This window comes from Poromitra crassiceps, assembly GCF_964638095.1.
Source record: "Poromitra crassiceps genome assembly, chromosome: 5".
Lineage (NCBI taxonomy): Eukaryota > Metazoa > Chordata > Actinopteri > Beryciformes > Melamphaidae > Poromitra > Poromitra crassiceps.
The window spans coordinates 56182698-56199729 of record NC_139642.1 but is presented as its reverse complement, the minus strand read 5'-3'; the positions used below and the strand labels follow the sequence as shown (position 1 = coordinate 56199729).

Below are 17032 nucleotides of genomic sequence, written 5' to 3'. Positions count from 1 at the left end.
GTTGATCTGAAAATAGGTGAGTAAACTCGTGGGTAAACTGTGTTTACTTACGTTGACCCTCCACTACGCCCCTGGCATCCGGACACATCCTCTGTCGCTGTGTTTTTAGAGCCGCTTCAAACAAAACAAACGCCTGCAGCAACAGTGGCAGGACAGTGGGATTATTCTGATCATCGCGTGCATGTCACTGTTGGATAACCATATTAAATATTTTCCCTGTAGTACAGCAAAGCTAGCTGGATGTGGTCAATACGGCCATTTTCCACAGTGGACTGCATTATGCCATAGTAATGTTGTATGTGGTCTGTGGTCTGTGTGTGTATGTGTCCAGACCAGAGTGGGACAGTGCTGGTGTTTCGGGGCAGTGTGTACTGGACAGTGTCAGCGGAGGGGAGCGTGAGCGCCCCCTTGCCCCTGCGTCAGCGCTGGCCACACCTCCCTCTGGCCGTCGAGGCTGCTGCCTTCTCCCCGCTCGACTCCAAGTGGTACTTTTTCAAAGGTAGGGTACTGCCTAGCATCGCCTATCTCATAAATCAGGGGTGGGCAATTATTTTTCATGGGGGGCCACATGAAACCCAGATTGTTGCCGGGGGCCGAACAAATATTGTCATGCCGTAACCCATGGATGGGTAACTTTGATGATAGAGAGGGCCACAAAAAATGTCCTCGCTACCAGGTTTTGCTGAGGGCCGAACGGCGCCAGCGCGAAAAATTTGGTGCATTCTAAGCCAGGTTTAGAGGAATAACTCATTTTAAATTAACAGTTGTGATGTCATTATTCAGTCTTAACCACCAATATTTGATCCTTTTCTCACTCACTCCTATGTCACCACCTGCTCTCAGGGATTTAAATTAACTTTTTTGACCACCTGCCAATATGGCTGCTAGATTTTAAAGTTACCAGCCAATTAGAATTTCCACTAGCTGAAATGTTTTTCTTGAAATAAATCAGAATATGAGTGGGTTAATTTAAGCATAAGTATCAGTAAGTGGCCCGAGATGATCAAAGCCTGTGTTGAGGGTCACACGAACAAAAATGCAGTCTTGAAGCTAAATAAATCCAAAACCAATGAGTTATTTGAGTTATTTAGTCATAAAGATTATTGAAAGATATTCCATATTCCAGACTGAAATGCTATAACAGAAGTGGAGTATTGGCCAGAATATGACATGAACATTTGGACACTTATTCAGCGGGTATCTTGCATGTTGCGTTCAGGTGCACTGTGTGTGTAAAAAAAAAAAAAAAAAAAAAATTGCAATTCCATCGTGGGCCACACAGGTGGTGCCCGCGTGACGCGTGAAGCTGCCAGGCATGAATTCAATAGAAGTTGTGGCGGGTTCAAGGCGCGCCGAGCGAGGCGCTGAGGAAAAGAGAGTGCTTCTGGTGTGACCGGTTAAGCGTGAGCTCAACTTGAAGTAGGGCGGCATGAAAAGATACAGTTAATTTTGTTTTAACACATTGACTGCCAGCCGTTTTTTTCTTGCTGTAGGTAGCTTCTGCCAAGCCGTTTTTTGAGGATTGTGGCTCATTTTACAAGCGCCGAGGATTATTTTCTGCTTGGAGTTTGTGAACATACAATATCTCAAAAGTACTAATAGAATGTGTACTTTCTCTGTGTAAAAGAGTTAGTTTGTAGAGTTAGTAGTTATGTAAGCATTAGCAGTTGAATACAGCATGGTTTTAGCATCAGAAAAAATATTCAGAGATAAACGGCTTTTTGTGAAATTCGATAGAACTGTCACTTTAACCATTCATTTTTGGCTCTCTCTCTCTCTCTCTCTCCCTCCCCCTCTCGCTCTCTCTCTCTCTCCCTTCCCCTCGCTCTCCCTCCCTCTCTCTCTCTCTCTCTCTCTCTCTCTCCCTCCCTCTCGCTCTCCCTCCCTCTCTCTCTCTCTCCCTCCCTCTCGGGAGGGAGACGCACTAGGTTTAATCCTAGTGAGAGGGGGAGAGGGAGAGAGAGAGAGAGAGAGAGAGAGGGAGGGAGGGAGAGAGAGAGAGCGAGAGAGAGAGAGAGAGAGAGAGAGAGGGAGAGAGCGAGAGGCAGAGTTGCTTCAACTCCTCCCTCTTCTTGGCTGCAGCGGCCGTCACAGTCTCAGTGCTTTTGCTGCTGTCCTGTGCCTGTCTGCAGGCTGCTGTTTGAGGAAGTCGGCATGGACTCGCTCGCTTCTTGGGAGTTTTGGTTGAGAGAAGCTTTTGCGATTCTGGTCATATTTATGCTGCGTGTTTCAAAGTGTGTTCCACCTGTAATGTATTATGTAAATTTGCAATCCCGCATCGCCAGCAATCAGCGCGAAAACGAGAGCGTTTTCCCCCAACCATTTTCATGAGAATGTAATACTGTAAAATCGCCTCGCCATTTCCTTGAATGGCTTGCTCCCTTTTTCTTTGATTTCGCTCGTCTGGGGGAGCACTGTCAACACTTAGTGGGTCGGTAAAATAGATTATACACATTCAATACCTCCAATAATTGTATAGGAGACGTAAAAGGGATTGATCAACGCCCCACCGTCAAAAAAAAAAAAACGATTTTTTTGACGAGTACACTCGTCGCTGGCAGTTAACAGCTGGATTGTGTTTGACGAGTACACTCGTCGCTGGCAATCAAGGTGTTAATGTGGTTTTGGATTTATGTCAGTTTACCCATAATTCTTAATCTTAGCAATCTTACCAAAGACCAATTACTACATGAGCAGTAGAAGCTTCAAACTTCATCTCATGTCCTTACAAAGGTATTATTGATCGTCATACCCCATTTAGTGGCATTTGTGGGTATATGTTCTGTTGATTTCAAATCTAAACCCTGGATATGGCCTTGGACTAAAATGATCACAGCAGGTGTGATGTGATGATGGTTTATTGTAGAGCGGTTATAAATGGTACTTGTCTCCCTGTGTGCAGGCAAGCGGATGTGGCGCTACACAGACAGTGAGCTGGAGCCAGGCTTCCCCAGGAGGAGCAGTGAGTTGGGTCTGCCCCACCACCCCGACTCTGCCTTCTACTACGCCCCTCTGGGTCACATGGTCGTCTTCAGGGGCTCCCGCTACTCCGTCCTCAACCTCCAAACCCTGCGCTCCGAGCCCTACTACCCCCGCAGGCTGACAGACTGGACCGGGGTGCCACAAGGGACCAACGGGGCGCTGACCCGTCCGGACGGGCGCCTCTACCTGTTCAGAGAACAGCGCTTCTGGAGGTTTGACCCGGTCAAGGTGCGAGTCACCAGAGAGGGACAGTGGGTGCAGGAACTGAGCTGGACAGGCTGCAGCAACACTCCGCTGAGCAACAGCATCCTTTGACCAGCAGAGGGAGGTGTAAGCTTTAGATAACGTGCAATTAAAACCTACTAGTGCAGTGCCCGTTTGTGCCGCTGCTGCGAAGAGCGCAGTTCGACCCACTCGCCCCGCTGCTGTAAGTTTACTAAGGTCCAAATGATTGCACCAAATCTGACATTGCACATTTTTGGGTCCCCAGCAATGCCACCAAGTGAAGTAGATCGGATGCACGGTTCTCGAGATATGCGAAGGACACACATACTCACAGACAGACATTCCTGGCGGTTATAGTACTAGGATGGAGACTCTGGAGATGATGCGCCATGGCTGCAGTTATGGAAATCGCCCCGCTCCGCGGGTCCCAAAATCATGACTGACAGACAGACAGACAGACACCGCCCACCCACCTGGCACCATCATGCAACTGTGTGCCTTCGGCTCATACTACATCACAGTTGCTCGAGTGACATCACTGATGACATCACTGATGACATCAGTGACTGCCACCGAGGCCACAGACACTTAGCCCATTTTAGCTACTAAGATGATGTTGATGTACACTTAATAATATAGAGGGTCTTTAACTTTTTCAGCCCAATACCCCAGTTGAGTTCATGTCATGTCCATGTCAAGTCTTTCCATGCAGGGACTTAACAGAAACAACCCACTTGGTTCCTGACCCATAGATGTTTTGAAGCACATACTTCAAATGCAATGGATTTGACTATCTATGGATGTGCAATTATAGGCTCAATTAGATCATGATTTGACTGTATCCTGTTTTTTCAGTCAGAAGACCAAGAACTGCTTTTGTTCCTGTCAGGCAGTGGTGGTTCTCAAAGGGTTTTGGCTTCAGTACCACCTGACCTTTCCCTGATTTCTGAATCCATGTACCCACTTTACCCGACTACAACATTCTGCTTAGAAAACTGCAAGAAAACTATAGCATAGATGCAATGAATGAAGAATAACCCACTTTTGAATAAGAAATAAGCAGATTTAATGTTTCGTTTATTTTCATGATTTATTCTTACATTTTTCCATTTTCCCCTTTCTCTCAAGTACCCTCTGTAGTACCTCCATATACCCGTAGGGGTACGCGTACCTCAGTTTGGGAACCACTGCTGTATAAGGAAAATATATAATACAGTTGGAACAACGCTCTCCCATATGTCTGGTCTTCTCTTCTACTGTTTGCACACTGATGTCCTTTTGTCACTTCTTCAGCAGTGATAGTAACATGTGTATTTTGGCCTGTGATTGTGTGTTCTGTCCATAGACAGTAAAATGTTCTGTCATGTTTGCAAGACAGTTTGAGGCTTCCATATTTGAACCACTGCTGCCACCATCTGGTGGCTCTTGAAAATATCTCTTATTATCTCCGCCTGACTCTAGCTCAGTCAGATAAACAGCTTCTCACTCGTTCAATTCCAACCTATTTCACTCTTTATGCTCTGTGTTGTTGTCAGTCTGAACACAGTGTGTAGAATTCAGAAATTAACTCCAAACAGCTCATAGCTCAGCAGGTTGAGTCCCTGTGTCTGTGTTGTTACCTGCCGGGTGGATTATTGGTTTCATTCCCGATGGAGGAGACATATTACAGCACCATCCCTGTCTTTTACATCACCAGCTGTTTACGCCTAGCGGCCCACTTTAATATGCTCAAATTAATTAGAAGTGTAATAAAAACTAAAAGAAGATTGTTATGCCTATTTCCACTTTTATTCAAATACAAATAAATTATGGATGGAAGACAAAAAAGCACAAGTTAAAGGAAAATAACATAAAGAATGTGATGAAAGCACCTGACTTTAGTGTTAATATAATTTAACTTAATTTATTATTTAGTGCTATTATAAAAAAAAAAGATGATCTGCACTGTCCTTGTAGCTGGAATAGAATATGCATGTTAAAGATTCAATATTTTTTTCTACCATTACAGGTTTTCAGGGACTTTCTGAACTGGTTCTGATAAACTGCACAGTTCAGATTCCCCCCCCCCCATACACACATCAGATTTATGAAGTTTTACAGCAGAGATTTAACTTTTTTACCCTGGGTTTCCTGTGGGCGAGAGACATAGGCAGAGTGATAGAGTGAGAGAGAAAAAACTGAATTTGGTTAAAAATAGTTCAACCTGCCTCTGCCTGTCTCACACACAGGTTGAACTTTTTACAGCGGGATCTCGTGTTGAACTTTTTTTAACCAAATTCTGTTTTTTCTCTCTCTCTCTATCACTCTGCCTATGTCTCTCGCCCACAGGAAACCCAGGGTAAAAAAGTTAAATCGCTGCTGTAAAACATCATGATCTGATGTTTGTGTGCGTGTGGGGGGGGGGGGATCTCTGAATTGTGCAGTTGAACAGTTCAGAACCGGCTCAGAAAGTCCCTGAAAACTTGTAATGGTAGATTTTTTTTTTTACATGCAGATAATCTTTTATGGATAATAAATAACATCAATTGATAAACTAAGTTAAAATCATACTATGGTCAGGTGGTTTCATGACATGCAATTTTTCTTTAATTTACACTATTTTAATCTTAAAGATCTTTTTTGGGTATATTATGCTTTATTGACAGATGTAAAGTGTGAGAGAGACACAGAAGGGTGTGGGAGAGAAAGAGAGAGAGTAGAAGATGCAGCAAATGATCACAGGCCGGATTCGAACTGGGGTCACTGCAGAAAAGACTGATTCTTACATGATACACACTCAACTCACTGAGCCACTGAGGAACCCCTGCTAGGTGTAATTTTAAATGTATTACTTCATTCAACAGCCAATCAGTAATCCTCAAACAAACTGCTAGCTGATGTAGGAGTCTAGTCAGTCTCTGACTCTAGCTCAGTCAGATAAACAGCTTCTCACTCGTTCAATTCCAATCTATTTCACTCTTTATGCTCTGTGTTGTTGTCAGTCTGAACACAGTGTGTAGAATTCAGAAAATGAACTCCAAACAGCTCATAGCTCAGCAGGTTGAGTCCCTGTGTCTCTGTCTTTACCTGATAGCTGGATCATTAGTTTGATTCCCGATGGAGGAGACTACAGCACCGCCCCTGTCTTTTACGTCACCAGCTGTTTACGCCTAGCGGCCCACTTTAATATGCTCAAATTAATTAGAAGTGTAATAAAAACTAAAAGAAGATTGTTATGCCTATTTCCACTTTTATTCAAATACAAATAAATTATGGATGGAAGACAAAAAAGCACAAGTTAAAGGAAAATAACATAAAGAATGTGATGAAAACGCCTGACTTTAGTGTAAATATCATTTAACTTAATTTATTATTTAGTGCTATTATAAAAAAATATATATGATTATCTGCACTGTCCTTGGAGCTGGAATAGCCTTCTGCATGTTAAAAATTCAATATTTCTTTCTACCATTACAGGTTTTCAGGGACTTTCTGAACTGGTACCCTGGGTTTCCTGTGGGCGAGAGACATAGGCAGAGTGATAGAGAGAGAAAAAACAGAATTTGGTTAAAAAAAGTTCAACCTGCCTCTGCCTGTCTCACACACAGGTTGAACTTTTTACAGCGGGATCTCATGTTTAACTTTTTTTAACCAAGATTTTTCACGGAACATTTAAAGCACAAAATAGCCACAGTTTGTTGATCCTTCGAAAAAACTTTATTCATCCAGGGAAAGTTGACTGTGCACGCTCGCCCTTTTCCAGCAACACCCAACAGTGACACACAACACAACCACTACTGGGAGGCGGAGCTTCCCAGTCGTCTCCTGTTGGACACTGAGCAGCTCGTACCGTACCGTCTGTCATCACATTGTGAATCTGATCTGATCGAGCACTGATCAGGATGCAAAATGAACCAGCTGCAGTTCATCTGTGAATTGATTTCAGAGGGCCATTCTTCAGACTGCTGCTGTTGAAGAAACAGCTAGACGAGGTTTAGTGATTATTAAATGCATCGTCTTTTCCTTTTCCTTTCACGAAAACAATTTCCATCGCAGTTGTTATCTCTGAAAAGCTAATATCACTCTGTGGTGATGATCGTGAGCACCGTGCAAAAGGCTGTGGCTTTGACTCCCATCTGTCACATGATCTGATCTGAGCCCATGGTAATTCCACTTTACAACACATGCATTCATTTCACTTTGGTTAATCCCTCACTGTAGTCCTCTGATCCCTCGGCTTAGTAACTCCAAGTAAGGTTAGAGTAACCTCTAACCTTACTACTGTAAGGTCAGAGTAAGCCATGTTTGAGGTGCTAGGCTTGGTCGTTTTTGTCTGAACTGGCTTTGAGACTCCACTTTAAAAACAAATGTTACACATTCTGATCCGATAGTCCAACTGTGCCGGAAGCCCAAAGATATTCCCCTTAAATAGCTATTTATAAAACCTTGCTATACTACATATGAGGGGGGGAAATATATATATACATTGTGGGAGAACAGTACATTTTCCATATCAGATTGTAACACCTTTTCAAAACAGTAATTTGGCAAGGTAAAGTTAACAACAATAACGTGTTTAGTACACAACTGAACAAACAGAATACTATGACAAGGATCCGTTTTGAAGTGCAGTAAAATAAATGTCATCGAAAGTCACCAGGCTAATTACAGTACACTAAGCAAAGGCCGGTGTCAGAACTGAACTGGCACACAGATGGACCCACAGTGCTTCATTGAGGCGAGCAATTAGGCTAAATCACACAGAGATCAATTCCCATTCAGGATCTCATTCAGGCCCAATAACATCTTCACACACTGAGATCATCGGAGATCATCTCCCCTTTCAAAGGAATCCCACAAATAAGATTGAAGAACATGATCTTGAGGCTACATTTAACTTCTCTAAACGACGGTACAAAAAAACTAGACTGGCGTCATCATCAATACACTGACAATCACATACAGCACGTTTGCTTCATGTTTTTGCTATTCACAGGGCTACATTTTACCATCATAGCTGCACAATCATTAGTTGGGCCTATATAAAAAATACATTAGACATTCAACATTATTATTATTATTACTGGCATTGTCACAAAAATATCACTGAAGTTGTAACACTCTCTTGCCACTGGAACCAGCAAGAGTAGGATTGGTCAATTATGCCCTTACACTGAGGGAATTTGTGGGACAAGTCAAAGCGTAGAAATCAAGAGTGACGCTTTGGAGTGGAACTCGTCATCTGCAGAACAGAGGTTGTTGTGACCTCTGTGTTCCTCCTTGCAGAACTTGACCCGACCTTCAAATCCTCTCCTCAATGTGCTTCTCATCTTCTTCTTCCTCCCTTGTGTTGCGGTCTCCTCGGTCGTGATGTGTTTTCATTGCACTGTGATCGTTATGACCACACGGTAGGAGGAGCTCAGATGAAGAACTCATCCACTGGCTCCTCCCTGTGCGCGCGTGCTGACGGAGGCTTGGCACAGGCTTCCACTGTAGTCCGAGCCGTCTCCTCCGCCACGTGACGGCCGGAGGGGCTCTGTCCAGCTGCTCCTGTCCTGCTGCTGCAGCCCTGCCTGTGTGTGTGAGCGGGCAGCGTGTGTGTGTGAGGGGGCAGCGTGTGTGTGTGAGGGGGGAGCGTGTGTGTGTGAGGGGGCAGCTTGTGTGTGTGAGGGGGCAGCGTGTGTGTGTGAGGGGGCAGCGTGTGTGTGTGAGGGGGCAGCGTGTGTGTGTGAGGGGGCAGCGTGTGTGTGTGAGGGGGGAGCGTGTGTATCCCGGGCAGACATTCACTCAGCTCCTTGGCTAGACTCTCCAGAGCGGAGGCGCCGACGGCCGCGGGCCGCTCCGAGCGGGAGCTCGCCAGAAGGTCCACGGAGGAGGAGCGGGTGATGGAGTGGACCACCGTGTGGTGAGAGTGAGAGGAGACGGGCACTCCCGTGTCGACGTTCATCTCAGGCTCCTCCTCCTCCTCCTCCTCCAGGAGCAGATGGGACAGGGAGCAGGAGATGGAGGGGCGCAGAGGAGACTCGTGCTGATTGGAGGGCGGGGCGGCGGGGGCGGGGCTGCTGCGCTGGGACGAGTAGCAGGAGCTGCCCGGAGGCGTGCTGCAGCAGCTTCCTGATCCCAGGCTCTCTCCTCCTCCTCCACCCCCACACAGCTTCTCCAGGCCGGGGTCGCTGCGGGGTCTGAGGCCTATAGGAACAAACAAAAGGACAGTCGAGCAAAATGCCACCAAACCGCACCATTAAAAACGTCTTCACAGTTTCTCATGCAATAAACTCACATGGAAATCAAATGAAAGTCGACTTGTGTGTTCTCTGCTAAAAGTAGAACATTCCGATTCACTTCAAGCCGCTGAATAGCAGCAATAAACAAAATGACTGGTTACATTACTTTCCACTTCTTAAGACTTCACACAGATGGCAAATGTTCCACGTTGGAGTCACCACCATCACGGATTCATTCAGACTTATTCTGATTCAGGTCTTGTGTACATGAAACCTTGCATGTGAATTGCAAATGATTCTGAGATACATTGATGATGGACAAGGTAGAGTGAGGACAGAATATTGTCATGACTCAAGTCCTCATTAGATTCAATGTCTTTTGGGAGGCAGATGGGTGCTGTAGTGATTAGGAGACCTTGACAGCAGGGCTCGAGCTTAAGCACCTCCTGTCGTCCCGGCGCTGGTAAGAATAGGATGAGGATGTAAATTCATTTTGGGAACGAGATTTAAAAAAATCTATACAATCAATGCTAATGTTACAATGAACACCGATGAAAATGAAACTGATTGCATGTTTTGTGTAGCACACAGTTCTTATTAAACCTCCTTGACAACACACACCACACACACACACACGCCAACTTGCGGAATTTTGTCACTAGACTTAGCGACTTTCAGACCCTTCTGGTGACTTTATTTCTCAAAAGCGATAAATCGGGCGACTTTTTCTGACCATGGGAAGCAATATGAAGCTGTTGAATCCCAAAGCATTCGGCAATAAATTGGTATGGCTGATGCCGGTTTTCTCCACTTGCTTGTCTAATCCAAAGCCGTCCACTGAGAGCAGGTACCGGATCGGGTCCACTTGTAACTGCTACCGGCGCACACCGGAACTGGCCCGGGTCAGCAGTTAATAAGACGTGCTACATTGCACTGCGGCGTGCATAACAAGTGCATATTGATATGCAAATTGTCATATGAAGTCATCTTCTAGCGATTTTTTTTTATACAAATATGCCATACACTATGTATATTTTATATGACGTTTTATTTATTTTACTTTGAATGTTTTTATCTAATGATAATGTAGAAAAACAAAGATTTTAAATTCAGGACAGCCCACATTCATTTCGGGATGATTTAGATTGCATTTCAGGACGATTCCGGGAGGATAGTGAAGAAAGTTGCCTCTTCCCTCTAGTTGCAATATAGCAGTAGGCTACTTGATGTACGCAGCATAGTTAACCCTTGACGTTCCTCCAGTCAGTTACCTTGCCTGTGTGCGGTCCATGGCTGCAGGCTGGGCAGAGGAGGGGTGAGGCTGCAGGGCTGCAGGCTGTGGCTCTGGCTGGGAGAGTGTCCTGAGCTGCGGAGCTGCAGCCCGCGAGGGGACACCGAGGAGGGGCAGCTCGGGGGGAAAGCACAGGTCAGAGGTCGCTGAGGTTCAGCCGGGGTTTTCACCTGCAGCACATGAGGACAGGAGGAGACAGATTAGCATTTAGCTCGGAGATTAACGTTAAGCAACTTTGAGAGAGAATGACCATAAAGGCGTCGAACATATGGCTCCTTTGGAAGCTTTGAGTCCGCCACATGCCTTTGCACTTCCATTTTTTTTTTTTTTTTTTTTATGATTTATTTATGGGATTTTTCAAGTTTACACCAACAAATCACGTACATCACAACACAACACACAGCTTCACAGTTACAACAAAACTGCACTTCCATTATTACAGGAAGATTACAATAATGTATTTTTCTCTCTGAGTCTCTACTGTTGAACTAGTGCTATTTTGTTTTTTTTATATTTTATATTTAATTTTTCCAGAAGGATACACGAACAAAACAAACGAACAGGCTCAGACACAGGAAAAGAAAAGAAAAAAAAGCATACATATATTATCGACATTCAATATTGCAACGTGGTGCTACCAGCAGCACAAGGTGCTTATGTGCTTGTAAGAGATATTATGCATGGGATCCCACGCAAGGGGTCAATGAGAGACCAGGCAGGTGAGTCACCTCATCGAAGGAGGCTAGAAACGGGTCCCAGATAGATGATTACTTTTAAAGTGAATTGTTAACTAGTGCTATTTTGTTGAGTATCGATTGAATAATTTTGCATGTGAGGAAAAAGTTAGTAGGCTTGACTTGAGTATTTTGTATGGATCACGATTTCTCTCACACATAAAATGAATGTATTAGGTAGGGATGCACCAATCCACTTTTTTCACTTCCGATCCGATTCCAATACCTGAATTTGGATATCTGCCGATACCGATATTATGCCGATACCAATATTTTTCTTGAATATACAGTATAGGCAAAGATTTGGCCAATTAAAGATTTAAAAAAAATATATACCTTGCAAAAACAGACAAAATTAAGAAAATATACAAGGCAAAGAAGGATACTATTATACATGGGCAAATTACGGCCAGCTGTGCGGCACGCGCTGGAATTGCAAAAATCCGATCCATGAATTAGTGCCATATCGGCACCCGATACCGATATTGGATCGGATCGGCCCCATCCCTAGTATTAGGGTTAATGTTAGGCGTGGGAATTTAATGTAGTATCTTCTGTCATGATGCAAACAAATGTACTTGTAAAGCTGTGGTTCCCAAACTGGGGTACGTGTAATCCTAGGGGTACATGGAGGTACTACAGGGGGTACAGGGGACAACAACACAAAAAAGTAAGAATAAATCATGAAAATAAATGAAACATTAAAATAAATCTGCTCAGGAGGCACTAATTGCAACTCTTTGACTCCATTTCTTATTTTGTAATGTTATATTCTTCATTCATTGCCTCATATATGTTGTAGTCGGGTAAAGGGGGTAGTTGGATTCAGAAATCAGGGAAAGGGGGTTACTGCCAAGTACCCCCAAAAAAGTGTGAGAACCACTGTTGTGAAGTATCTCGGGACATGATAAGGGCAATTCATAAAAGGTCGGAATATGTGGCGAAAGAAGAAAATTCATGACATTAAAATGCATAAGAATAAATCGGGATTCTTCATAAGAAATGAATGGAAATTCTTCAACGAGAAAAAACTGAAATCCTGAGGCAAACTGCCTTCTTATCCCTGCACTTGACATACGAGCGCTGCTTTCCCCTAAAAGCTAACTAGTTCTCCTACTAGGGATTCTGGCCAAGCACTCGCACTGAACAACGTGTTCCAAAATCCCCTCTTTTCAAATCCAGATGTTTTACAAAGACAATGAACAAAGATTGAGCTCTTTGGACGGTGTCTGCTCTGCTGTGAGATAATCACAGAGGAAGTGATCCAGGAGAGCGCTGCCTGTGTGTTTACAGGGCTGCCTCGGGCTGAGGAAACCACGGAGGTATGACATACGCTATCTGAACATTTAACAAGGCATGAATGAATCAAGAAACTAGTCTTTCATCCACCATGTTTATCTCAGACAAAGACAAGGACAAACTAAAAGACATGGCGAGTCATTGTAAAAAACACAACAGTGAGTTGTTGTGCTGCATGTAAAACCTACAATTAAAAAGCATGGACTGAACAATGATGTCTAAACACAGCGCAACTTCGAACACATGCACATTTTCAGACATTTAAACGCACTTTCAGTCTTCATCCAAACGATGCAGGTGCCATGACACTGTCCTGTCCTCACATTGTATTGCTTCTGGGGTAAAAGAACACACACACTACGTGTACCTGGAAGAGAACCTTGTTTCCATCCAGGTCTTCTGTCTGCCAGCGCAGGGTGCTGATGGGGGTGCAGGGGTTGGGCAGCAGCGGGACCAGCTGGCCGATTTCCTCCACCTGGAACTGTAAGACGGCGGAGCTGCAGGGCTCCACCCGAAGCCCTGGTGTCAGCTGCTTCAGGGCCAGCTGCAGGCACAGGCCAGGCTCTGTGCAGGGAGCAGAGAGGGGCACCATGGAGAGGAGTATAGCACAGTAGAATGGAATGGAGGGGGATGTGTTGGGCGACATTTTTAACCCTGACACAGCAGCGGCTCTATGGGTCGCAATGTCGGTCGGTCGGTCTGTTCAACACTTTTGTTCACGTGGGTGAAAGTGAAAGTGAAAGTGTGCCACAGGGAGTTCCACTCGAGTGTAGATGTTTTCTGCACTGTGGCCCATATTATTTTTAAATATATATATATATATATTTCCCCCCTCCCAGATTTTTTTGTCCCATTTTCTCCCCAATTGTACTCGGCGAATTCCACCTGCTGTCCTGCTCGTTGCTCCATCCCGTGCCGATCTGGGGAGAGCCGTAGACTAGCACATGCTTCCTCCGATACATGTGCAGTCACTCACCAGGTGCTTCTTTTCACCTGACAGCGAGGACTTTCACCCGCAGGATGTGGCGCATGGGAGGATCACGTGTCTGTAGGAACGTCTGACCAAGCCGGTAGTACCGCTGTCGGGAATTGAACCCGGGTCTCCGCGGTGGTAGGCGAGTGCTTTATCTCTACACTACCCAGACGCCCCGCTGTGACCCATCCTTATATATAAAGTCAACATTGTCAAAATCGATAAGAGACCCATATCAGAGACTCACCTGAGTGGAGGGTAAACCAACAGATATCAGAGACTCAAGTGAGTGAACCAACAGATATCAGAGACTCACCTGAGTGAAGGGTGACCCATATCAGAGACTCACCTGAGTGGAGGGTCATATCAGAGACTCACCTGAGTGGAGGGTGACCCATATCAGAGACTCACCTGAGTGGAGGGTGAACCAACAGATATCAGAGACTCACCTGAGTGGAGGGTGAACCAACAGAAGCCCGACTTCTGCTCCTCCGCGTGCTGCTGCAGCACCGTCTCATAGAGCCGCACTGCGTCCTCATAATTGTCATATGCACTGTACAGCGTCACCCGCAGTATCTCCCCTCCACAGTGCACCGGACGCACCCCCCACACGGGCATGCCCCCGCCCAGGCTGTAGAAGTCACGGCTGGGCAGGAGGTAGGGCCGGAGCAGGGCGTCGCCCGGGGAGCTGCTGGAGGTGATGTGGACTCCTGCGGTCTCTGTGTGGTGGTACTGCCAGGGCGGCCGCTGGAAGAAGTCCAGGACACGGAGGATTCGCTCTTCCCCGTAGGCCTCGTGGAGGAAGAAGGTGATGGCCAGAGAAGGGTAGCCTGAAATTTCAACAAAGAAATATGGAAAGGATATTAAATCAACTGTACATGAATGTAGATGCAATTCAAGCAAGAGTTAAGTGAATCTAGTTGTGGGATGACATGTTTATACCAGCTAATATTCATTTCAGAGTACATGCTTTCAGGAAGTTATGAACAGAAGGTTGAATGGGAGCATTTCGTTGTGAACAACTCTTGTTTTCCAATATGAGGTTCACAATGTTCTGTTGCTCTTTGTGCAAGTATACCAAATGTTAAATGCATGGGCATTTGTTTATTATCTGTTTATTCAGAGGGTTTTGCATCCCGCCAATAAAATAGACAAAAGACAAGCACCAGACAGTAATGATTTCCGTGTTTGTTTGTTTTTTTAATGAAATGACTTGATCATTCCCATGCTCAGGTAGGTTCCATGACTTTTAGTTCTTGAAATCATCCATTCCAAAACTTCTACAAATAAATAAAAAGGCACGGTCATTAACAGGAAAACAGAAAGACCTGAAAAGGTGTGATGCAAGATTTTCATTTAGATTCACGATTAATTGAATAGCCATAGTGAGTAATCATGTTACAAACGAGGAATGTGTCTTAGTGCAGTATGCAGTGCAGCGATCACAGCAATAGCAGAAGATAAAGCAAACAGAACAGATCTCAAATTGTAAAGTGGAAAGTAAAAGTCCTTTGAAGTGGTACAGTATACTGTAATGGTGGTCCATATAGAAGTCCATGTAAAAAGTAAAGTCATTTTAGTGATATATAATGGGGGGGGGGGGGGGGGATAATGTACAATGTTGATGTAAATGTCCATGTAAGATGTCAAGTAAAAGTCCTTTTAAGTATCCGTAGGATAATGTCCATGGATAAAGTCCTTATTTGTGGGGGCTTTCAGGTCTCGTTGACGAGGCGGATAGCAGTTGGGTAGAAGCTATCCCTGTGATCCTGTGATGAGAGGTTCTGGCACTGCAAGACATCAGTGTAACATCTACCAGCAGCAATATGTAGCACGTGTAGTGCAGGCTACCTGGCACCGCGGCGAGGCGGGAGCGGCTGTAGTGGCGGAGCGGGGACGCCCTCTCGGACACGTGGAAGATGCGGAGGCTGGGGCACAGCCAGCGCAGCAGGCGGTCCAGCGTGTGCTGCAGGAGAAGAGAGTCTCCTGGGTTGGCCAGCAGATGGACGCTCATCACCCGCCTGGCCATCAGCTCGACTAGGGTCACACACACACACACACACACGCGCACACACACAGAGACACAAAGACAAATGTATACGAATATATAAACTAAGGCAGCATGTGTACAATATGTGTGTGTGTGTGTGTGTGTGTGTGTGTGTGTGTGTGGGGTGTGTGAGAATAAAACATGTCAAGTTATATGACAGGGGACACTACTTACTGCCAGACGATGACATCCTACTGCAATCAGATCTACAAAATAAGACAAATAATTTCACAAACATTTTAGAGTAGACTAGTAAGGGGGAAAAATCTGTCTCCATCTTGTGGTGGAGGTGTGCCTTTTTGTGGTGGTGGTGGTGGTGGTAGGTACGTCTCTTTGGTCACCATGACAACACATTACCTCTGTTGTTAGCAAACCTAAGCTAAAGAAGAAAAAGAAAGGAAAGGCTAACTTATGGGGAAATGCAAACAACTGTTTTTAGCTTTCTGCAAAATCGCAGAAAGCTATATAAAGAGTGCTCAAAAGTTGAATCAACAGTAGAGGTGGTACATGAGATGTGTCAGTGCCTTCAGAATACAGTCAAACACAGTTCAGTACCATTGTATGAAGCAGTTAGCTAGCTTAGCTGAAGTTAGCCTGATGATCTGCGACAACAACTCACTCACTCACTCGGCAGTTTCAGCCCCGGACTCCACGTTCTCGTCATCATTGGTCCTCTTTAACACGGCCGCTCTTCGAAGCATTTGGTACCGTCTTCTGGACACAAACAGCGCTAAAGTAATGAATGTACATCGTGCAGCCTTCCCCCGGTCCGGTCCAAATGAAATGCCCCGTTTGATTTTCCTCTCCCCCAAACTGGTGGTGACTCTCGCTGGGACGCTGACGTCACCAGGCAAACATGTACCGTTAGGTTACCGTTAGGTTATTATCTCCCTCTTTAGAATTTGGGAACCAGATAAAAAAAAAAGATCTACAAAACTAAAAAACAATTAGTCCATTTCAGAATGAATTGATAGTACATCAATACATTTGAGAGCCTGTTTGAGAGTCCAAACAGGCGAAAGGAACCATTGGACTAGTAAATCTAAAGCCGTCTGTAATAGCAGCAGATGGCAGGCGTCTAACAATAATGAGAAGACAAAGGGGAGACAGTCCAGACGGGCTGGACAGAATTAAAGTGCAGAGGAGACCCTGAGAATTAAACAGGTCGTCTGCTAATACTGTGTTAAGAGCATTACAGGCCTGTTGTCCATGTCGCTTTTGTAGCAGCACACCCCCTTTCTTTTGACAAGACTTATATCGTTATGGTATAGTGTG

General features: G+C 45.0%; 2 protein-coding genes across 2 annotated transcripts in view; one reads left to right on the top strand and one right to left on the bottom strand.

Moving 5' to 3' along the window:
• The window catches only part of mmp28 (matrix metallopeptidase 28), a 32466-nt gene extending 27547 nt beyond the window's left edge, over positions 1-4919 (top strand). Inside the window, exons 7-8 of the mRNA XM_083637584.1 lie at positions 332-499; positions 2903-4919. Coding sequence (XP_083493710.1) covers positions 332-499; positions 2903-3297 — 563 coding nt within the window. The 3' untranslated portion in view covers positions 3298-4919. The remainder of the gene's footprint in view (positions 1-331; positions 500-2902) is intronic.
• A 1738-nt stretch (positions 4920-6657) lies between these two features.
• fam124b (family with sequence similarity 124B) lies at positions 6658-16458 on the bottom strand (the record flags this gene model as incomplete). The annotated part of the gene is made up of 8 exons (XM_083636799.1): positions 6658-6700; positions 8925-9375; positions 10682-10871; positions 13102-13298; positions 14157-14537; positions 15559-15744; positions 15932-15963; positions 16385-16458. The coding sequence occupies 8 exons, from the start codon at positions 16456-16458 to the stop codon at positions 6658-6660; spliced, it is 1554 nt and encodes a 517-aa protein (XP_083492925.1).
• Between the last annotated feature and the right edge of the window lie 574 nt (positions 16459-17032).